Genomic DNA, 21,606 nt, shown 5'->3' with positions numbered 1-21,606 from the left:
TTTCCAAAAACATGGATAGAACACTAGATAGATAAGGTAAGGATGAATATAGGCAGACCATTCAGGATGCGCTCATACATACATACATACATACATACATACATATGTATATGTATATGTATGTATGTATATATATATATATATATATATATATATATATATATATATATATATATATATATATATATATATCTATGTGATTTACTGTTGTTGAAAACATAGATCTGTATTCTTTGTAACATCTCCATATCAAGGAAAAGACCTGTAAACTCTTATTCTATTCTATTATTGGTACCTTATCCACTTACTACTAAACTTAACTTAACACACATTCAAGTATTACCACAACTTTCCACTCCACGAGTGTATAACACAAAACGTCTCACCTTCTCCCAGCGTCTGCTTCAGAAGGTCATGCTTGGCCTGCAGTTTGACAATGAGATTGCTGCCATTCAAGTACTCCTTGTATTTCTGCAGATGAAACAGGGACAGGGTTATCTGTAGTTACACTGTATGCGCTCCATACTGGAATGACTTTTGCACCCTCACTTGTCTGATGACTCACAGTGAAGTAGAAGCCCTCGGTCTCTTGCTGATTGGCTCGTCTCTTAGTGATGTTTGCCTTGCTCATGTAGGAGTCAGAGGAAGCCGATTTGACCGACTCTGTGGATTGGCTGTGCTGGAAGGCGTCTGAAACATCAAAGTCTTCCACAGTGAGCATGTCCTGAAGAGTCTGCATGGTGGCGTCAAGAGTCTTCCTCACCTGACACACACAGCAGCAAGAAAACAACGTGACTTTATATCCATAATTACAATATCTTTGTAATATAAAATTGTATGAAATCGATATGAAATTAATCAGGTGACTTGGATACATGAAACTATGAAAACATTGTAATAATTTACATAATGCACTTATTTCCAAATGCATTTTCTCACTGTCACAAACCACCCAACACAGTCTAAGATTATACCACTGCAGGCCTCTTGCACAACAGTTTGACAGACACACCGTAAACAACAGAGTAATTAGCTTCCTGGCATGATGCTTCGTGACATGAAAGATTAACTATGCTCCTTCCATGTGAGGCAGACAGGAAATGGAGTGTGCATTTCCATATTCATGACAGACAGGCACTGACACATATACACACCCCGGTGACCTTTAAACAGGTCTGTATGAGTCACAGTGGCCTTGGTGACTCCAGACTAGGAGGCCAAGGAGCATGCTGGGGTGGCCCCCAGTAGGAGTGAGACTCCACAGGTCAGTGTCAGATGGAAGAAGAAAATAAATGCAGGGTGACAGTCATCAAGAGCGGTAGCTTGCTGTCACATCTTAGTGTGACAGATGTGAGGGTGTTGGCTGCCAATCCCAGTTTAAATTATAGCAAAGCCAAAGGAGGTATTAAAACTCCTCAGGTGCTGTAATGAGTAAGAGAAACACAACCCCTCTGATGAGTGATGTAGCGTGAGAGTAATCGATAGAGCTGTTTACGCTACTTAGAGGGAGCTCGGTGAAAAGACTGATATCACTCTCATGTCTTTACAGTAAATATGAAGCTACCACCAGGAGCTTGTATACTTAGCTTAGCATAAATACTGAAAACAGGTGAACGCAGCTAACCAGGTTCTGTCAAAAGGTAACAAAAACTGTCTACTAGCACCTCTAAAACTAGAAAATACACTTTATATATTTTTCATGCAATTTTTCATTTTTACACTTTGGTTTTTATATGGATTGAACAAACAGGAGTCATGTTAATCAGTCAGGTGTAGAGGTGCTGGTAGATGGATTTTGTTACCTTCGGACGGAGCCAAGCTAGCTGTCCATTAGCCCCTTCCAGTTTTTCTGCTGAACTAAGCTAACAGGCTGTAGCTTCATTTTTAACAGGCAAACATTATATTGGTACTTATCACCTCATCTCACATCTATAAAAACTCTAAGATGTCTGTTTGCGCTGTCATCGTGATAGACTGTTCTACATATAGAGCAGCAGTTATGCATCTTTAAAACATCTTCCTGTTCTGCTACATGGTCGCACTAGATTGATGGTTTGAAGGATAAGACATTTGTGAGACATGTTACCCTAGAGCCAAATAGGTTCACGTGTTTTTTTTTACTCCAGCATTCACGCTTTAACCAATTCATTTTCTCATTTCAATTTCTGTGCACTTTGATAGATACAGCTGGCGCATAACACAAGTCTTTTCATCTTTTTTTCCATCCATAACATCATAAACATCCATACATTTTAATGAATTTTAATTTCACATAGTAAAAGCCACATATCTCATTAGTGTAGCCATTGTTAAGGCCATCATATGCTAACTAATTGTATCATGAGTTGGCATGTGTCAAGATCCGGATGACTTACAACCTGAGGTAGAATTCCCTGGCAGAAATCCTGCTTTTACTGCATATGAATGATTATCCACAAAAATTACATAATGACTAAAAGACTAAAATTAATGACAAGTATATTAATATATAACTCAGTATATTCAGCCATCTGTTCCTGTCTCAGCAGAAAAGGATGTAACTCTGAATAGCACACTTGCAGTGAGCTTCCTTCATTTTGAAATGTAATGCTGACACTGGCAACCTCCAGCCCTTTTGAGACCAGTGTGCACAAAATCTCTCACCTCTTCATTTTCTATCTTCAACGTGGCCAGGCGAGACTGCAGCTGGTGGTAGCGCATCAACAGCTCTGTCTGGACAGGCTGCTGTGCACTCACCTGACACACCTAGGATAAAAGAAGAAAGGGAACTTTACCAGAAGGATTTAACAGATGCACTTTGAATTGAGAGCTAAGACCAACAAACAAACCATTCTTTCAGTCCCACCCTTTCTTCAGTGACTCACCTCATCGCCCATGTGTGGCTGATAATCAAAGCGTGCTGGAGGACAGAAGATCTGACTGTGTGTGTCCATAAATTTCAGCTTGTCTCCTCTGATGTCCATGGCATCTACTGCTCCCTCCAGTAAGTCCAAACCCTCATGGCGAGAAGTCTCCAGGCTATACTCTGCAGACAGGTAGGTTCTCATGGTGCGCGCCAGGCTTGCGTGGTACCCTAAGTCACAACACTGAGGACAAGAAGTAAAGCATATAGTAATTACACTACTGAGACTGATGAAGAAGTAGTTTTTTGTCAATACTAACATTCTGGGCTCTGACTGTATTGACTTACATCTATCATATCTGAGACATCATGGATGTAGTATTTGGCCACCAGGGCATTGGTGGCTGCCAGATTGAGAAGATAATCATTGCGGGCCTTTGTGCATTTCAGCTTGTTTTCAGAGTACTTGGCTTGTCTCTAGGGTGAAAAAAGGAAGATAGTGTCCCATCAGTACAGGATGTAAAATGGATTCCTAATGTACTCAAAGAATACATTACAACAATAAACAGATTTTATCTTATGTAAGCAGTCAATATATGTAATACTCTACAGAATGTGGAAATTGGTTTCTTGGAGCTTTATCTACATTTTCAACGGTCATTTGTTCATAGTCTCTAGCAAGTGCTGAAATACAAGGAGTTTGTTACAGATGCATTTGCAGATTATTTGTACTTGAATGCGGATAAAATGCCTATAATGTAAAGCACATACACCATCGTCATGTGGGGACCTTTAAACCAGAACAGACCTTCTCCTTCATTTTCTCCATCTTCTTGACAGAGCTTCGTCGTTGTGGACGTTCATCATGACCGTAACGCAGCAGGCTGGTACTTATGTCATTGGCCTTGCCAATATGCTTCTCCTCCTGTTTTTCTGCCTCCTTCAGCTTGCTCTCAGCACTGAGACTCTCAGTATGGTACATGTGGTACGTCTTCATCACCTGTGAGAATATACATCAAACAAGTCAAACTCCACTCAGTATCAAAAGTGCTTTGTTAAAAGGAATGTGACTTTGAAGGGGAAAATAATAACAAAAATCTCCTGTGATTTATTTAATGCTCTAAACATACAGTACAGTCCTCTATGTACATCATAATGTGGACCACATTGGTGCTGATATCAATATTAACGTTATCTTATTAATCTGCTTTCTATTACCAATATCTGTCATAATGTGCAAAATCACATGCTGAAATATAATATTAATATCTGATACATTTAACTGTATGGTAATATTAATTATGATGATGAAACAAAAAACCTCATCCCGCTAACTTAAAAAATCTGCCTTATTTTGTCATAGTTCGGTCCATTTCAAAATACTTTATGAATGTGAATTAATAGAAAATACAAAATATAATACTATAAATTAAAATATAGTATATAAATTACTAAAAATTAAAGTAAAAGACACAGGTTTAAGGGCAGTGGCCAATCAATAGCTGATTCAATTGTTCCAGTGCAAGTGCATTTACACTGTTACACACAATATAGACCAACCATCTCTAGTACTGCAACTACTCACAAGTCTTATGGCTTCTGAAATAAAACTTATTTCTGGTTGTTTTATATACAGGTAATCTAAGACAGATTCCTGGTAGCATTAGCATGAAGTAGTTATAGAGGACATGTATGTCACTGATAATTTTAAACACCTTTATGAGGACCTGTTTAGTATCAATGAAAGCAATGAATCTCTGAGGGATTTGTAATTTTAGAGCTGAGGTTAATGACACCTTGCAATCACTTCCTGTCCTTGTCAAAACAGAAAAAGATATGAAAAAGTTACAATGTTTTAATAAATGATGTATAAAACATTGTCAGTATTCTCTAAAATACTAAAATACTGCTCTTTTAATGATGCAGGCATATTACATATTATTAATTTAAGACCACAAAATCATGATATGATTAACTAAAACACTAGGTTGTGTTCCCCTGCCCTGAGTAACCCCAGAGTATTTTTTTCATCACACATGTCAACATTAAGGAGTGTAGTTTAGTCATCGAGCTCAAGGGAGAGTCACATTTTGATTGACATTTCCAAACGGAGCTGGAGGTGTTGTGCTGCATGCGTCTGTCTGATGTGTCTACACTGTTCTGTTTGTCTTCACCACAGCCTTCTAGTAGGTCCAAAAAGATCCCAGCAATGTGGAACAAGTACTGTGTGTATATTTTACTACAACCTGGGTTCAGCATTCTCCAGATACACTGAGTACACCCCCAGTGTTCAGTTTGCTGAAGTGTTTTTAAAGACATCACATGTAAATCTTTAACCAGTAACCCTGAATCAACAGCAAAATTAAACAGCCTCTGCTCCTCCATCACTCACTCTCAAGTTCTGGTTTCCTAGCAACCCTGGCTGAAATGTGCAAAGGACAGAGAGACAGATCAGCAGGGGAGGAAGGAGGTTACAAGGTGACACTGAGCAACCTTCTCTGGATACCTAATTTTACATTAACACACACAGCTGGTAATATAAACAAATTAGACAAGTTTCATTTAAGGTATATAACTTCATTTAGCTCAAATTTGAACAGACGAATGTTATTTCTTATGCTGTGTGTGTGGGAGCTGCAGACAGGCATTTAATAATGGATGAAACAGAGAGAGGAAAAATCAATAACAGTATAGCAGTAAAGTGCTGTATAATGTTACATGTGAGAAAATTTCTCATGAGGTTTATATCATGCGAGTAATTCTACTTCAAATCCATTTGTGATTTTCTGCACATTCACGTGTCTTCAACTTTTTTTTTTTTTTAAATGAGTGTGAGGAATCAATAAACCACTGACATTATACAGCAATTAAACAGTTTTGCTATAATATTGTGCTTTGGTACTTGCTAGCTTATCCCTTTTATTAGCTATTTATATCACAAACCTAAACTACAATAATGTGCATAACTCAAAAATCACATCAGCACTGAGCTGCTTACTGTTCGCCTTCACTCCCTTCCTCCTCTTTCTCAGAAGGAATCAAATCAGAACTTTAAATATTGAACTTACAAACATTATAGAGACTGTCAAATTTCAGAGTAATTATAGTCTGGGGTCACAATCAATTTTACAGCACCATGATAAATGTGTCTTAACTAAAAGTACAAACATTACCCAAAGTTATTTAATTATCTGTGATTGATCACCTACTGTTAGTTTAACCCCAAACATTCAAGACGTGGGGCAAATGATTAAAGCAAGTAGCCAAAGGTGGAGTTTCACACATCAGTAAAACATGAAATAAAATATTTGAATTGGGAGGAAGGGGGTGTACACTGAGTATCGGAAGAATAATGTGTTTGACACGTTATCATTATTATTATTTTCATTCTTTTATATGGCAGGCCATGAAATTCAATAGCTAGATTCTACAGAAAAGCAATACATTAGAATATAATGAAACTTCTATCCGAGTTTGCCAGTGTGAGTCAGCACAAAAAAGTCTGAATGTCTTAAAGAAACATCGTGTAAAACTACATGTGCTCTATCAAACTGCAGTTGTGTTCATTTAGATATCTACTGTATATTTAGTGTCTTTCGCAAACTATGAATAAATCAGCTTAGTTTTAAATGTACAACTTGTCAAGCATATCATCAACTACTCACTTTTTGCAAATTGTGGAACTACAACAAAGAATCATTATATCACTGAGCAATAAGACCCTGAAGGAAGCAGTCTGGTGCGTTTGTGGTGTTGTGTCCCACATACAGCAGATGATATGACTACATCAGTTCAGTTTCTTCAGCCAAACGAAGAGGCATCAGCAGTGAACACAGCTGTTTGCTATCGTCACCACCGCACAGACCATTTCTGTATGTTTAATATCATGTGTTTGAGTGTCCTATGTGAGAGTACACCATAACTATGGACAGATTGACATCTGTCACCATAACGCACAGACAGATGTGTGTGATGACAATGTAAAATCAGCTGAAAATACTAGAGCAGCTCCTGTTTGCTGTGAGCACAGTGCACCCCTGCAGCACAGACTGCTGAGTCCGCTTGAAGCACAGCCAGGGGCGAAAACGCCCTCCCCTTCAGCTAATGTAGAAATTCACAGCAGGAGGAAGAATGCAAATTTTCTCCTATCACGACCTCAGGAGAAGGAAGAAATGACCCGTTAGAGGCTGCAGTGCTGATAAGGCATATCTGCTGTGTGCGGTATCAGGCCAGCTGCTTCACAGGTTACAGGTTCAATTGTGAAAAAAGCTCAGCTTTAGGAGACAAAACAGACAGCCTGGTATAGACAGAGAAAGGTCAGGTAAGAAGGGACAATGATATTTGTTTTACTCACAGTGTAGAGCTCATTGGTGACTTTCACTAACTCCTCATGCATTTGCACCCCGATGTCCTTGCTCTGTAAAGGAGAAAACAGGTGAGTTTCATAATGGACAATAATGGTATAAAAGACAGATGAAGGCAGGTATTCAACCATCTAAGCCTAAGAAGTGGGTTATTTAACAGAACCACCCTCCAACAAATGAAAAACTTGAAGGCTATGTGCCAGTTAAATTTTGTATGTGAGGGACGTCAGCAGGCATTGAAATGCTGTCATTACTCTGCACCAGAAAAGATCTAATACAATGCCCAAAGTGCACAAGCAGACAAAAATAGAACAGTGCAGTAACTGCAGAACATTTCCCAAGGAGTAGAATCACAGTTTCTGCTCGGTTACAGAGGCTAAGAGCCGATGATGAATTGAACATGTCCCATGACAGAGCTTATAGCCCCAGAGTAGGAACCGGACCAGTGGAGAGTGACCCTGGAAATCCTGTTGAGGGGATATGGAGCGACGCTTAGGGCAATCTGTCCTGTTTTCTGCCCCCTCTCAGGGACCACCTGTCAAAACATCAACCTCTGCGTTTTCACATGTGACAAGAGTTAAACTTGAGCACATTCAGTACATTTAAACTTTGACTTAACGAATGCCAAAGTTGAATCATTCCCTTTCCCACATGTGTAATTTATTAACAGCGAGACTGCACTGCAGCTGAACCAGGATGCTACACCATAACAGGATTATTGTTTTGGAGAACTTTGTCACAATTTGAGCTAACGTCTTGCAGAGGGAGACATTTTTTCCGCAGGCAGTTATAACTCCTGCTCTTAGTGCTGGCCGCAAGCCATCCCATTCTCATCATGGCTCCCATCATGACAGTGCAGAGCCCCCAGAGGTCTTAAATTACTGGAGACCCCTGCTGCTGTCAAATGATACAGATCTAAGATCCCCAAGGCAGATTCTTCATCACAGCCCCTGAGCCACAAGCTACTCTCACACGTACCATATATTAACCATATGCCTTATGAGATCACTGTCTAAGCTTTACATTTTTTAATAAAAGAAATGAGTTATATCTAATTCTCTTGGCAAGTTAGTGAATGAGACAAAGTTCATGTGAATTTGGTGTGAAATGAAATAAGTAGGAGCATGCATGACAAGAGTGACGAGGTGTAAAGAGCATTGGAAAAGAGTTGGTGATCTAAACAGCGAGCAAACTGAACATGATAGTGAGAATGACTATACACATGATGGCGGAGGCTAAAAATAGAAATGAAAGCTCTCACCAGCTGCATTAAGCTTTATTGCTACTCTCACAATAGCAGCAGTCTACTGTGAGAATAAAGTGTCGCAGGTAAAACCTCAAAAATGGATAAATCTAAAAGCCAGTTCTAAAAACAAGCTATGGAGCAACTGAGGAGAATTTTGCGAACACAATGTGTATGATAATTACAGAACTCATTAAATACTATTGGTCACATCAGGAGACTAATCATACTGTAGGTCAGATTAGCTCTCACAATGAATAAACTGTATGAGAACCACATTGCATGAAATATAGTGTATGTCCTGATACTTATAAACATAATTTTACATAATGTTGTTGTTGTGGCGTCAAGTTCCCAGCTGTGGGCATCAGTAATGCAATTTGAGTAGATGATTTCTGTGACTGGATGCATTCGTAATGGCCAGGGTTACGTGCCCTCAACCATTTAATTCCGATTCTGACCTTTTTGAAAAGTCTGATGACATCCTCGCCCACGTGAGCCAGACGGACAATGACGTTGTTGTTGTAGATGTCGCTGAGAGTGGCGTGGTCTCTGCTCTCCCGCCTGGTCTGGTCCAGGACCAAATACCAGCAGTTCACAGTGGACAGCAGATTTTGGTCCTTTCTGAAAAAGCCAGGGAAAGACTTTGTTTGCATGTATCTATTGCCGCTATTTGAAACTTCAGGGTCAGTTTCATCGTTTCACAAAGATGAAAACATCAATCAGTTCGATCAGTGATTTTTTTTTTTTTTTTTCAAAGCTGCCTGTAAAGCAACACATCTGCATTATTCAGACCGTGCAGCACATTTCCCTTAAGAAGATAGGTGATTCTCCAACCCGAACAGGAACAATTTAATTACTGTCTCCGAATCAAAATCAAAAAAGACACAAAAGTCCTAAAAATAGTAACTGTTGCATGACTGATACATGATGATACTTGGCACTCGACATGAAGCAGGATGAAATCTATCAACTGTACCAGCTCTGGGGCCTTACATATTAGAGATCAAACAGACACTGCACATGTGGTGAGGAATCAGGAAAAAAGTAGGCAGCTGTACACACACACACACACACACACACACACACACACACACATTGACATAGACAGAAGGCATGCTGACTGCACTTGCCTCCTTGCTCAAGGGAGCATGTGAGTTCAATTATCCTCACACCAAAGAGTTTGTTTGTCTCCTTCTTCTTGTCTTCTTTTGTCTTCAGAGAACATTTTAATGTTTTACTAAGCCCCAACAACTGTGACTGCAAAATAAAAATGCTGTATCATATCACCTCTTATACACAGCCTGCTTAAAATCTGTGTGTGAAAACCCTGTGCTGTGATCCAGACCAAATCCAACTTTATTTATACTTTAATGACTGATGAAAGGAGACAAGTGGAGTTAGGGTGAATGATTTTAACACTTGCATGTCTCTGTTGAGAGGAAAGAGGACATTTAGATAGCCATCCCTGCTGATTTTCACTCCAGAACCTTTTATTCTGTCAGACAGGCATAGAAAGTACAGAGCTGTTTCAGTTTGTAGAGCAAAGCTGCCAAGATTATTTCTTTAATTAAGAGCTTGAATTTCCCAAAAAAAAACAAAAAACAAAACGACCTGTATCCTCTTACATGTCATAATGAATAGCATTTTGCTGCTTGTGGCTTGTACATATAACATGCATACTGCGACTACAGTTGCCAAAATCCAGCAAAAATCATCAATACCAGCAGCACCCTGTCACCAACCTCAGACTGCAAATTCAAGAAAACTGTACTTGAAAAAGCATGATGCAATGATTATGATGTAGCCTTTTGATTTTCATAAATAACACTGGGTATAACCTATATCTATTCACTCACTATGTATTAGCAATATTCCACACTAGGAACTGCCTTTTGAGGTTGCATACAATTGCAGGACCGACAGGTTTACACACCCCAAATCTAAAACCTCCAGAAACAATAAATCAGACAATATGACATGAAATACCTGCAGCTGCAGCTGCCAACACAAATAACCAATGGATTCTTAAATGAGTAATAATTACTTAAGGTTACATTAGCAGCTATTGATTTCTGTTTCAGCTTTTCACATGACTGATCAGAATTCTTTTCAAAATTAAACATGTAAAGAGCCATTTACCTTCTCAGGTGCAGAGAACTTTAAGGTTACATTCTACACGCTGCCTCCTGAACAAACAATACATATTCATGGCATTTCTTTCAATCAATATGCTAACATGTGACTCCATGTAGCCATTAAATAATAAACAATTATCAGTGTGACTCCTCTTAAAAACCTGACTTCGACTGCCTAAACGTGAGGAACTGATCCACACTAGCATCTTACTTTGCAACTTGATCTAGAAATGTAGCAGGCAGTTATTTTTGCCTCTAATTTCACTTCTGAAGATCACAATGAAAGAGTAGCTCTGACTTGTTTTCTGTCTTTGATCACTTTTATCCCTGGAGAATCTTCGGAGTACGTTTATTGATGCTTTCATTTTCTTTTTGAAGTGAATTACGGCCGTTTCTCTGCCTTGCTGAAGCTCACTCGAATCTTCAGCTAATGGTAGTTTCTCCACTGTAACAATGAATAACGATGATATCTCCATCCACGTATCAATTAACAATGCATCCTAAACAAAACTGAAATTTTATCAGAAACGGACCTTCATAACATAATGTCATGAGATACGCTCGATATTTTCAACAACACATTCACACGCAACAACAACACAACAACACAAGTAAAACATTCCCATTCAGTCAGTCCAGATTATTTTCATATGTACATTATCTGTCTCTCTTCCAGGTCTGAATGCCACATTTGGACTTTTCAATTCTTGGCAATTACTGTTGGCTTCTTCTTCATGCTTCAGGCTGAGTATATGACTCTATCCTTCTGTCTGGATGAAAGATGTTGGGAAAAAACTTGGTTCAGCTACAATCTGAAAAGTTCTGTGTCAGCGATGAGTTAAAAGAGTTGCACTCATGCCATGCTACAGGTAATCTAGAGTGCTGGGCATCAGCATCCTCTTTCATCCTTGAACACTTTGATAAATGAAGGAAAAAAAAAAACACGAACAAGCTATCCCTGTAGGCCCTTCTTTCAAGCAGAAAAGGTGTTTGATCCTGGACACTGGATGCCAGGAACCTGACTGTAAATGTTTGGCTGCTCTTGAATAAGGATGAGACTGCAGCTCTCAGGACACAGAGGAGTTGTTACAGACCTGTGCACGGACGATCACAGAAAGGTTTCTCAACAACAATGCTGCGTAAATAAATCGAATGCAACGCTCAGTTGAACTGCAGTGAACTGACAATACAAAACCACTCTGCATCTATTACCTATTGCACAACATGTTGCATATAAACTATCTTTTCAAAAAGGTACACAGAGCCACCTTCTCTTATACATTTCTGCTGCAGCCACTCTATTAAAAGGAGGTTTTGAAAATGTTCTCTGACAATCTCCTGCCAACCCCTTTATTAAATCTGACACCAGAAAAGAAAATGTGAACAGATCATGGATAAGAAAGAAGGGTGGTGAGGTTTTGCTGTTTAAAAAAAAAGGAACATTAAATGAGAAAGAGAGATAAAGAGGGAGAGAGAGAGAGAGCAGAGCCAGCTCTGAAACTCAAGACGAGAAGACCGCGTGGGATTATTAATGATACAGACTTAGTCACTCCATTGTAGTCTGTGAGTATGAATCTAGTCTTTGACAGACAGATATAATGATGACCATTTAATGTGACGGGGGAGAATCTGGGACAGTGGGGTGAGGAGAGACGTCATGCGATGTGAGTCTCTTGCAGGGGTCTCCCTTTGAGGGGATGCTCTATTTATCAGTGACGGGAGCTCTCCGTCATGATTATGCTTTACGTCCAATTGGCCGGAGAGACTGAAAGAGCGATGGAAAGACGTCTCCTAAATAAACCAACGGCTTTCTTCCGCATGACTGACACAGCCAGGTCACACGAAAGGGTGTGCAAGTGCTCACATGTCACTTATATTGTCTGTACTGTATTATTTTCTATGATAAGTTTAAGCTTTCACCTGTTCTACTGTTTATATTTGTACTGTCTTGTTATCAGCCTGTCAGTCCTCTTTAACACACTCTAACCTGTATGAAGGGCGCTATACAAATAAAGTTTATTGACTCATTGATCTTGCAGCCATAATTGATCTACTTCCAAACTCAAGAAGAAGCTTTGATGCCTAAGACATTAACTGAACATACACTAATTCAGTCTTATTATTTATGATGACTGTTTCAAATCAACCACATGCAAATGGGCAGCATTTACAATCAGAACATGATCTAAAAGTCACAGTGAGCTCCAGGCTGGTCAGAGCATCTAAGAAGCAATTCCTCAACATGCTGCAGGGTATGTTTGTTTCATGGCCACAGATCTCCATTCCACCAACAGTTAAAATGATTTAAGCTGGTCTGAGTAAAAAAGCCCCTATTGTTTCTTTCCCCAGACTTCTCAGTGTCCATTGACAAAATATGAGTATTTGGGTAGCAGTCTTGTGTGAAGTTGTTTGAGAATGGAAATGAAATGACAACCACAGAGAAAGAGTGGGGGTGGGGGAGGTGGGGGGGGGTGGAGGGGGGGGGGGGGGGGGGGGGGGGGGGGGAGTGGATAAAGAGTCTGACCTAGTTGGGAGGAACACAGCAGCCTTGGGCCACAAGCTTCCTTAGCCCTGGCTTCATTTCAGGTCAATTCTTCTGCTTTATCCCTCCTCTCCTTTTTGTTGCTTATCCCTGTCTTCCCCTCTCTTTGTCTACCTCTGTGCCGTGCCAGTGATCGGTATGAAATATGTAACAGTTGTTTATCAGTCAAACCCATTTGATACAGATGTTCCAGTGCTTAGCAAACAGTCAGCGGCGAGACTCACTTGAAGTGCTGGTGCTCTCTGGAGGTACGGATCTTGGCGGAGTAGCGCTCGGCCAGTTTGTCCAGGCCTCTGGAGTACTCGAGCTGGAGCTCAGCTTTCCGACGGAAGAACTCCTGCAGGTCCTGCAGCAGCTGCAGCCGGGACTCGGACTGCTGCTCCAGACAACGGAACTGTTCCACCAGCTGGTTACGGATCTCTGCATATCAAAAAAAAAAAAAGGAGACCACCTTCAGAATAAATAGAGCCTCTCTGGGGGGAGTGGGCCTACATGCTGGGCCTCTCTTCTGCCTGCCAAACAGTGCTGCAGGTCAGCTTCTAACCCACAGTCTTTCAGCAGCGAATCAAGCAAAGCACATAATATAGTAAACACAAATATGTGAGGACGCAGTCAAGCCAGCACAGTCACTAATAAAAGAACAAAGTCATCATAATTGGATAAAACTGGATGTCGAAGTGCATTTGTCTGCTGTCTGTCTGTGTGTGTGTGTATAGAGTGGGAGGGAGGGAGCGTGGGGGTGTCTGAACGCTGGGGTAGCACACGTGCATATGAGATGCATGTCTGATGATTGCAGCAGACAGCACGGAAAATATAAAATAGGTCAGCTTCTCAAAATGCATTGTGCTGAGCGAGCCTTCAGAGAAGTTTGTCTTGAAAAAACAAATTGCAGGCATTCTTTCGATTAAAAGATTGCTGTGGTTTTCTGCTTATGAGGTTTGGAAACTCACCGCCCCTGTTCATAGTCTGAGAATGAGGGAAAATTATGTTTTGGTTGATATTTTGAGAATTTGGTTGATATGGAATTTATAAACAGACATTTTATAGAGATAGAAATAGACCCTTGTGGAATATGATAGTTCCCACTCGTAGCACCCTAGTCTGTCACATAGAGTTTAACAAACAATGTCTCAGAAGTCTTCGGGTATTGTTTTCTTACTCTTAAGAAAGTTACTTAAAAATAAGTTAATCTTACTCATCATCATTATTTTTATGTCCTGAAATTCTTAGTAGTGTAGCTTGTGTGTTCAGAGTGTAATTATTCTATCTATATTTTTCAAAATGACCACTAATAAAAAAATACAGACTCCCTCCTGTATTGTACAGCCTGCATTGGTACTGTAATTGACTGTTCCTAACTACCTTTGGGATTTCAGGTCATAAACATGTCCAGTGAAGTAATAACAACACTTTTATGGTTTTACATTAACACTGAAAAGGAATACAGGTCCCATTTTATTTCATCCATGTACTATTTATTGCAAGGCTGTCATAAATCCAGCGGCTAAGTGGCTCCTGAATGTTTGGCTGCAGCTCAACCATAAATCAGAAGTGTGTGATATTCAGGCCTAGGTTGTGTGAATTAAGTCATGATATCAATACTGATATTTTCCATTACACACTGTATGTAAAGATATGGCTAATGTGTGGATTATACACACATACACACAGGGAGTTAAACAAAGCTTCTCTCTCTACAAAACAATGGGAAGCAGTTCAGCAACATTGAGATGGCTGAAGATTCCTTTATGACAGAGTGTTTCAACCATGCATATGATTGCTGTGCACTGAAAGGAACTCTGTAGAAAATTATCAATGGAAAAGATGGCCCAGTGGAAGAAAAGCCTTTTTGTTCACTTCTAAATGCTGTTTCTGTATCTACAATAAAGGATTTCAAAAATGCCCACCCCCCCCCCCTTCATCTGTGATTGTGTGAGTGAAAATATGAATGAATGAGCAAGAATGAAGAAGACAGAGTAAATATGTAGTCCCTTGCTGTTTGGAGATGTACCCCTCTGGGTCCCCATAGTTGCCCAGTTGCCTGGTTACATGCCTCTGGAGGCATCTCAATGGGAGCAGGCCAGCTCCCTCTTCTGACAGTCACAGCAGTCAGTCTGTTTAGCATAATGGCCAAGGACAAGGGCAACTTTCTCTGCTCCGAAATATACTCAATAAACAGCCTGTGCTGATGAACGAGGCAGCAATCAAGTTCAAAATAGAAAGAAATGTCACTGCGATTCTTCTGTGCTAAAATAGACCACTGAACAACACAATTTGTTGGCCTATGTGACTTTAATCATTTTAAATCACACAGTGACAGTGTAACAGAACTAGCAGACAACATAATGAGTAAATCTAAACTGATTTAACTGCATGATTTTATTGGCGAGACATCAAATAGATTTGTGATATTTGCATTCGCTCTCCTGTGAGTATGTTATTTTTAGAGCTTAAACTGTTACTAGGGACTGTGCAATGCTGCACTACATTCAATGAATGATTCAAGCCTTTGCAGAGTAATGCATAATTACGAGGAAGCTGGCAAGGAGGTCAAGTGAATAACATACCAAGAAGTAGGCCTCAAAAGCTGAATGCTGTCTCTTTTCCTATCTTTTTATTGATTAACAAGAGCAAAGGTTTTCTGCAATGAATATATGAGTCACATGCCACATCAGGTTCACTGCCTTGGGAACAGGGTTTAGCCAAAATGAATAATGTTCCACACCCCAAAGCCTTGTGGAAACTTCACTAAAATGACTTCACGCATTTTTAATGTTTATTTTTCTCCTACCCCATATGGTTAACATCCTGGTATGTCCTGGTGACTTTAACAAGCATTTTGAGTCTAAATTAATTGCTTTCAGAGACTTGAGGGCAACACTGAAGCAGAATAAACTGAAGAAAAGAACTTCGCTGGCTGCCATCATTCTGGTTGTGATGGAGCACTGGGATATCGTTGCACAATAGTATGATACAGATGTTTAGCTTTTTTAAATATAAATAAAACTAAAATCAAGGGGCGCCTCGGTGGCTCATGTGGTAGAGCGCGTACCATTAAGCCTTAGTCCTAACCGCAGCGGTTTGGGGTTCAAGTCTGACCCGTGGCCCCTTGCTGCATGTCATCCCCTCTCTCTCCCCCTATGTTCCTGTCTCTCTCTCACTGCAACTATAGTCAAGGCATAAAAAGCCCAAAAAATTATTTAAAACTAAAATCAAGCCACCAAAATACAGACCATTCCTCCACTGAAACAACGTTCACTTCAGACAAATCATTTTGTCATGTGTGAATACTGTCTGAAGGCTTATTCCTTAGAAAAGTAAAGTACCTTTTTGAGCTCAGCCATTATGAGGCCTTGACCTCCTCTTTCACCCTGCAGATTCAAAAAGACAAACATGCCCACCCACCGAGTTCAGACGCAGCACGTCTGCAGAGGTAACATGCCTGGATCTACGGCATATAATGTAATGAAATGGAGGGAACCTATTGGTTTGGCTTGTAGGGTGACTAGTAAGGTCGTGCATCACTGCAGCAGAGAGCAGCAAATATCACGTAGTGAGGAGTCATTGTCACCACAGTAGCCTAACGCAGCTATTCCGATGGCCAGTAACTGTCTCCGGGGCTGTGTCTGCAGTTTGCCATGCGTGACTAGTCACATGTGGCCTAACCCAGACTGACACGTTGACATAATTTGGTACAAATCAAGGCTGTGTTCTGTGAACACTTGTATTCTGAATGCATTAATGACTATGGTATGCTCTGCAGACTCTACAGTCTATTTGCTTGGGTTCACATTTCTTCCTCTGTCTCGCTCCATGCACATATTTCTAACGAGGGCAGGCATCACTATTTGCGCAACCACAGGACAGGAAAATCCAGGAAGCACTGGGCAGAATTCCAAACAGTTTTCTCTGTCAGCACAGCAACACAGCGTCTCATACATGTTACCAAGACACCGGCAACAAAGATATTGTTTCACTGTCGTAACACAACTCTGACATTTCAAGACAGTATCAGTCTAAGCATTCTTTCATTATGATGAATACACACAGAGGGGTGTGTCTACATGCTCCTAATGGAATGCATATCTGCAGCAAATACAGTGGCCTATAGTAACATGCTAATTTGTTACATTCACATTCTCAGTAAGACAGTATAACCCAATTTAATTTCTACAACAAAATATCCCAGATTTCACAAAAAAAAATTATCATAGGCTTTTATATCTGTTCTTTTCTGATGTTTTGGGGACAGAAATCCCTTTGAAGTCATGGTTAAATTGCTGTAGTGGTTCGTTCCAAGAGTAATAACAAATCTTACAATAAATGTTTTCTATTACTTATTAGAGCGATTTGCCCCCATTTAGTTGTGATCAGTTTTGGGATCAGCAAGAAGCATAGAGATATGTAAGGTTGGTCACCCCCACATCTTGGATGGAAAAATACTGTCTGAAATGCTTCTCAGGAAGACAAGATCTGGTGTGGTTACAAACAAATAAAAATAATGACTAAATGATGGGTTAATGTTATGATACAAGGGAATATTTTCTGCCTGTGAGTGATTATTAAGTCATCAATGAATCAGACATGCCATGTGACAATAACATCAATAGAGGCCCAGACATGTGAAGCCATGAGCTCAGAACACACACCAGCACAACAACAATCAAGACCCCACTGTTGCTGAAATAAGACATATTCAAAAATACTGCAAAGGACATTAGGTTTGTGTCTGAACTTTCGTGCAAAACAGCAACTCAGCATTATTGGAGCCCAGTGTCAGTGTCAGAGTAAAGCCCCCACAGCTCCAAACTCATCTAAGCCCAGTTTGCAAATGAGCTTAAGATGTCAGCTTAAAAGCTCTTCCTGAAACTGAGACGAGAGACGGAGCTGTGATGTCTCTCTCGCAGCCACAAAGCTGGTGTGGAGACCAGAGAGAGAGATAGAGAGAGAGAGTGAGAGTGCAAAAGAAAGAGTGTGAAGAAGTCAAACAAACAAACAGGGACAGGGCGAAAGTAGACCACCCCTCTGTCTGCAAAATGCTAATCATACCCTTCATTCCAGACACATGCTGTCAAGCTTTGGTCATTTCTGTTCTACATATATAGAACAATAGTAAGGTCTAAATTCAGTCAGTAAGAGGAAAATCTAAAACAAATCTGCACGGGTACTCTAATGTGTGTGTGTGTGTGTGTGTGTGTGTTAGGGTGAAAAAGTTTAATAATAATAAAAATTTGCATATATCTATATATCTATAGTTAAGTCCGGCCTGATGCAAACATGATTATTATATCAAAGTCAAATTACAAAGAAATGTTGCTATATATTAATCATTTTTGTTTAAAGCAATATGACATTTTGGGAAATACCCTTTACTTGACAAGAGTTAGATGAGAAGCAAGGGGAAACAGCTAGCCTGGCTGTTCAAAAGTAACATTTGCTTACTAGCACCTCTAAAACTAGTTAAAAGGTTTTATCTGGCTTGTTTCATCTGCACAAAAAGTGAAGTGTAAAAACAGGTTTGGATTATGGGCTGGACTCCAGTATGTCACTGAGCCTGGCCAAGAAATAGACTGGCTGTATTCCCCTATTTCCAGTCTTTGAGATAAGCGAAGCTAAATGGCTGCTAACTGTAGCTTCATATTTAATGGACAGACATGAGAGGGGAGTTAAGCTTCTAATCCTACGGTTAAGCATAAAATAAAACTGCCTCATGGTAACTAAGGTAAAATCTAAAATGCAGTTCTTGCTTGTTAGATTCGCCATGATTTGCATTTCAATTGCAGCACATGTATGGCATGCCCACATATTTGAATACCGTTGACTCGCTCATCAGGAAAAGTGCAACACAGAGCACGCTGACAAATATATTAACCAACAACATACCAGGCCCAAAACTGCACTCTGTCATGTTTGATGGCCGACCAGTGAAACAGCACCAGGCTGACTGAAGAGTTTTGGTGATGTGGTTTCCACCACTTTGAGAGAGTAAATTATGTTAACAAAAAATATGGATTTAACTTATTTTTATCTTTGAGTAGATTTTCAGTAGAAGGTTCAGGCCCGGTCTTCCAGTGATAGTGTATTATGTGTACTCTAAGTGTTATGCCCATAGCCATGAGTTATCCTGCTTTAAGGGCTGCAGCTAACAATTAGCCTAGTTTTGGTATTGGTTTGTTCACCAAATATTTTCTCAATTACTTGCTAAATTGTTTGGTATATAAAATGTCAATAAAGAGTGAAAAAAAAAAAAACTCACAATTTCCTAAAATACCTAAAATTACATCTGCATCATAGTTGTTTTGACCAAAAAGTCCAAAACCTCATTATTTTCATTTCATTGTCAAAGCAAAGAAAAGCAGAAAATCCTCAAAATTATGAAACAGGAAATAGAAAATGTTCAGCATTTTTGCTTGGAACAATTACTCAATTATCAAAACAGTTGCTGATTAATTTCCTGTCAATGGAGCAATCAGTGAATTGAGTAATGTTATCTGCTTTGCCTGGGTTAAAATGATAATTTGTTGTAGAAGGAGGCCCATACTCTTTATGAATCCTGATAGATTTATACAGAGCAAAACCACAGATGTAAGAAGGTGATGCAAAAAGTGTGAAGGGCTGCTTGAAGTTGTCGCTTACAGGCTGAGAAGACAACCCACCTCTATACAACCTGCCCTGCCTGTTCTGATGACAGTGTCAGTGCTCCTGACTCTCTTCTCTCTCTGGGTGGTTTATCCGGTCACATATTTAGCGGCAGACAGTAAAATCCTTTCATGCTTTATAATTCATGCAGACAGCATACATTATTTATGGACTTTCTGAACTGTTTGCTGTGTGACCTTCTCTAGCATCCCCCTCATCCTCCTGATATTACACTTTGTCCAGGAGTGTCAGGAAAACACTCAATAGAGAACGTGTTATCTTTTTAAGGTAACGCAAATCATCACATCATCAATTAATGTAAATTTTAACATTATTTTTCAGTTGTAAAACAGCTGTCTCCAACAATCTTGTATGACTACCTGGGGTGCATGACCTCCAGTCTACTGGATTGGGGGGGGGGGTACATTCCCTTGGTGGGTGCACAGCATTAGCACAGGCTCACAGAAATACCAGCTGCACTTTGAAACAAATTATGACGCCCCACTGGTTTACATGGCCACACATGCAGGGCCAGGCATGTCATGGTGGGATCAGAGCACAGAGCAGTATCATCCAAGTTACATCTTCATTGTTGTACAACTGGATTCAAATAATGACTTCAGCGTTATTGGCTGAGTTGAGAATTGACGAGACATTTTTTATAGGAATTTTTTTTTTTTTTTTTTTTGAAAAAAATGACTCATCTACAACTACTACACAATATGTCCCACCCCACAGCACTGCACAGTGAAAGCCATATAAAGCTTGTGGTAAAGTTACGCAACAGTGCCTTGACACGCCGAACAACAATACGATCAGGCCTGTACGTTACCAACCTTTCACTTGGGTCTCATATTCGGCAATAATCTCTTTGTCCTTCTTGACTTTCGCCTGAGATGACATTTTGGCCGAGCGCGGATTGTGCAATCCTCGGGGAGGAATCGGCGTCTCAGTTTGCCACAATGCAGCGTTGGCCCGTCCGCAGTCCTCTCCAGATAGTTGAGCAACAATCAGATGCGAATCATCGCCCGCTTTAACACAACTTCGGAGATCAGACGCACTTGAGGCTCCGCGATGTTGCTGCTGCTGCTGCTGCTGCGTTCAAGGCGCCGTCGATCTAGAAGTGCACAAGGATCTCCGTCCCCGACCACTCCTCTTCACCGCCGGTGCTCTTCGGTGAATCGCAAAACAATTCACGTTTGATGTGCATTTCACAAAGCCTGGGCTGAGCAATAAGCTGCCTCGGCGATACAAAAAAAAAAAAAAAAAGCACTGGGCTGCTTCTGCCTTTTTCTCTCCCTCCCTCTCTCACCGAGTTCAATGCTGCTGCAGAAAAGACTGAATGGATGCGAAAGTCAATCTGAGACTCCTCCCCCCCCCCCAAAAAAAACCCCCCTCCTCCCTTCTTCGCCACTTTTCTTCACACGGATGATTTAAGATTCTTCTGGCTGAACTGATATGCAAACCTTTGCCAATAACTGATGCGTTGCTGCTAATCTGAGTCCACAGCTGAAGGAGTGCATGGACAGTTCCCGTATTTGATAGCTCAGTTTCAAGAACATCGACTGTAACATGAGACTTTATAGCTGACTGCAGAGCACTCAGCTGGGTGGGTGCCTCTAGGGATACACTGGATTAATCAAACAGTCAATCAATATTCAGTTCTTCATTATCTTTGTCTTAGACTTCTTTAAAGTTGGGAGTTCACAATAAACAACGGTCAGTTAACAATGGTCATTTAAATGGTCAAAATCAGTGTCAGTGATAATTCTCCAAAAATGCTTGGTACTGCATTTCCCATTGCAGCCTTTTCCTGCCTATAAGCCTATATTTTTGAA

The 21,606-nt window shown here is 40.2% G+C and overlaps 1 protein-coding gene across 3 annotated transcripts in view; it reads right to left on the bottom strand.

Annotated features, from left to right (window-relative positions):
• LOC139630601 (SLIT-ROBO Rho GTPase-activating protein 3-like) overlaps positions 1-21,124 on the bottom strand; it is a 32,089-nt gene extending 10,965 nt beyond the window's left edge. For 2 of the 3 annotated variants that reach the window (XM_071494208.1, XM_071494209.1), the window contains exons 1-10: positions 20,605-21,122; positions 13,354-13,549; positions 8,911-9,073; positions 7,197-7,259; positions 3,651-3,842; positions 3,191-3,319; positions 2,865-3,086; positions 2,644-2,745; positions 566-763; positions 387-471 (exon numbers count right to left, since the gene is read on the bottom strand). In XM_071494208.1, the coding sequence (XP_071350309.1) occupies positions 387-471; positions 566-763; positions 2,644-2,745; positions 2,865-3,086; positions 3,191-3,319; positions 3,651-3,842; positions 7,197-7,259; positions 8,911-9,073; positions 13,354-13,549; positions 20,605-20,671 (1,417 nt within the window). In that variant the 5' untranslated portion in view covers positions 20,672-21,122. Of the gene's footprint in view, positions 1-386; positions 472-565; positions 764-2,643; positions 2,746-2,864; positions 3,087-3,190; positions 3,320-3,650; positions 3,843-7,196; positions 7,260-8,910; positions 9,074-13,353; positions 13,550-20,604 lie in introns of all 3 variants that reach the window. The other variant, XR_011693191.1, reaches the window with a different exon arrangement.
• Positions 21,125-21,606: the final 482 nt, after the last annotated feature.

Source organism: Trachinotus anak, unplaced genomic scaffold, assembly GCF_046630095.1.
Source record: "Trachinotus anak isolate AG129_WGS33_773 ecotype Australia unplaced genomic scaffold, CSIRO_AGI_Tana_v1 ptg000013l, whole genome shotgun sequence".
Classification (NCBI taxonomy): domain Eukaryota; kingdom Metazoa; phylum Chordata; class Actinopteri; order Carangiformes; family Carangidae; genus Trachinotus; species Trachinotus anak.
The sequence above is the reverse complement of the archived record's forward strand: the minus strand, read 5'-3'. Positions and strand labels throughout refer to the sequence as shown.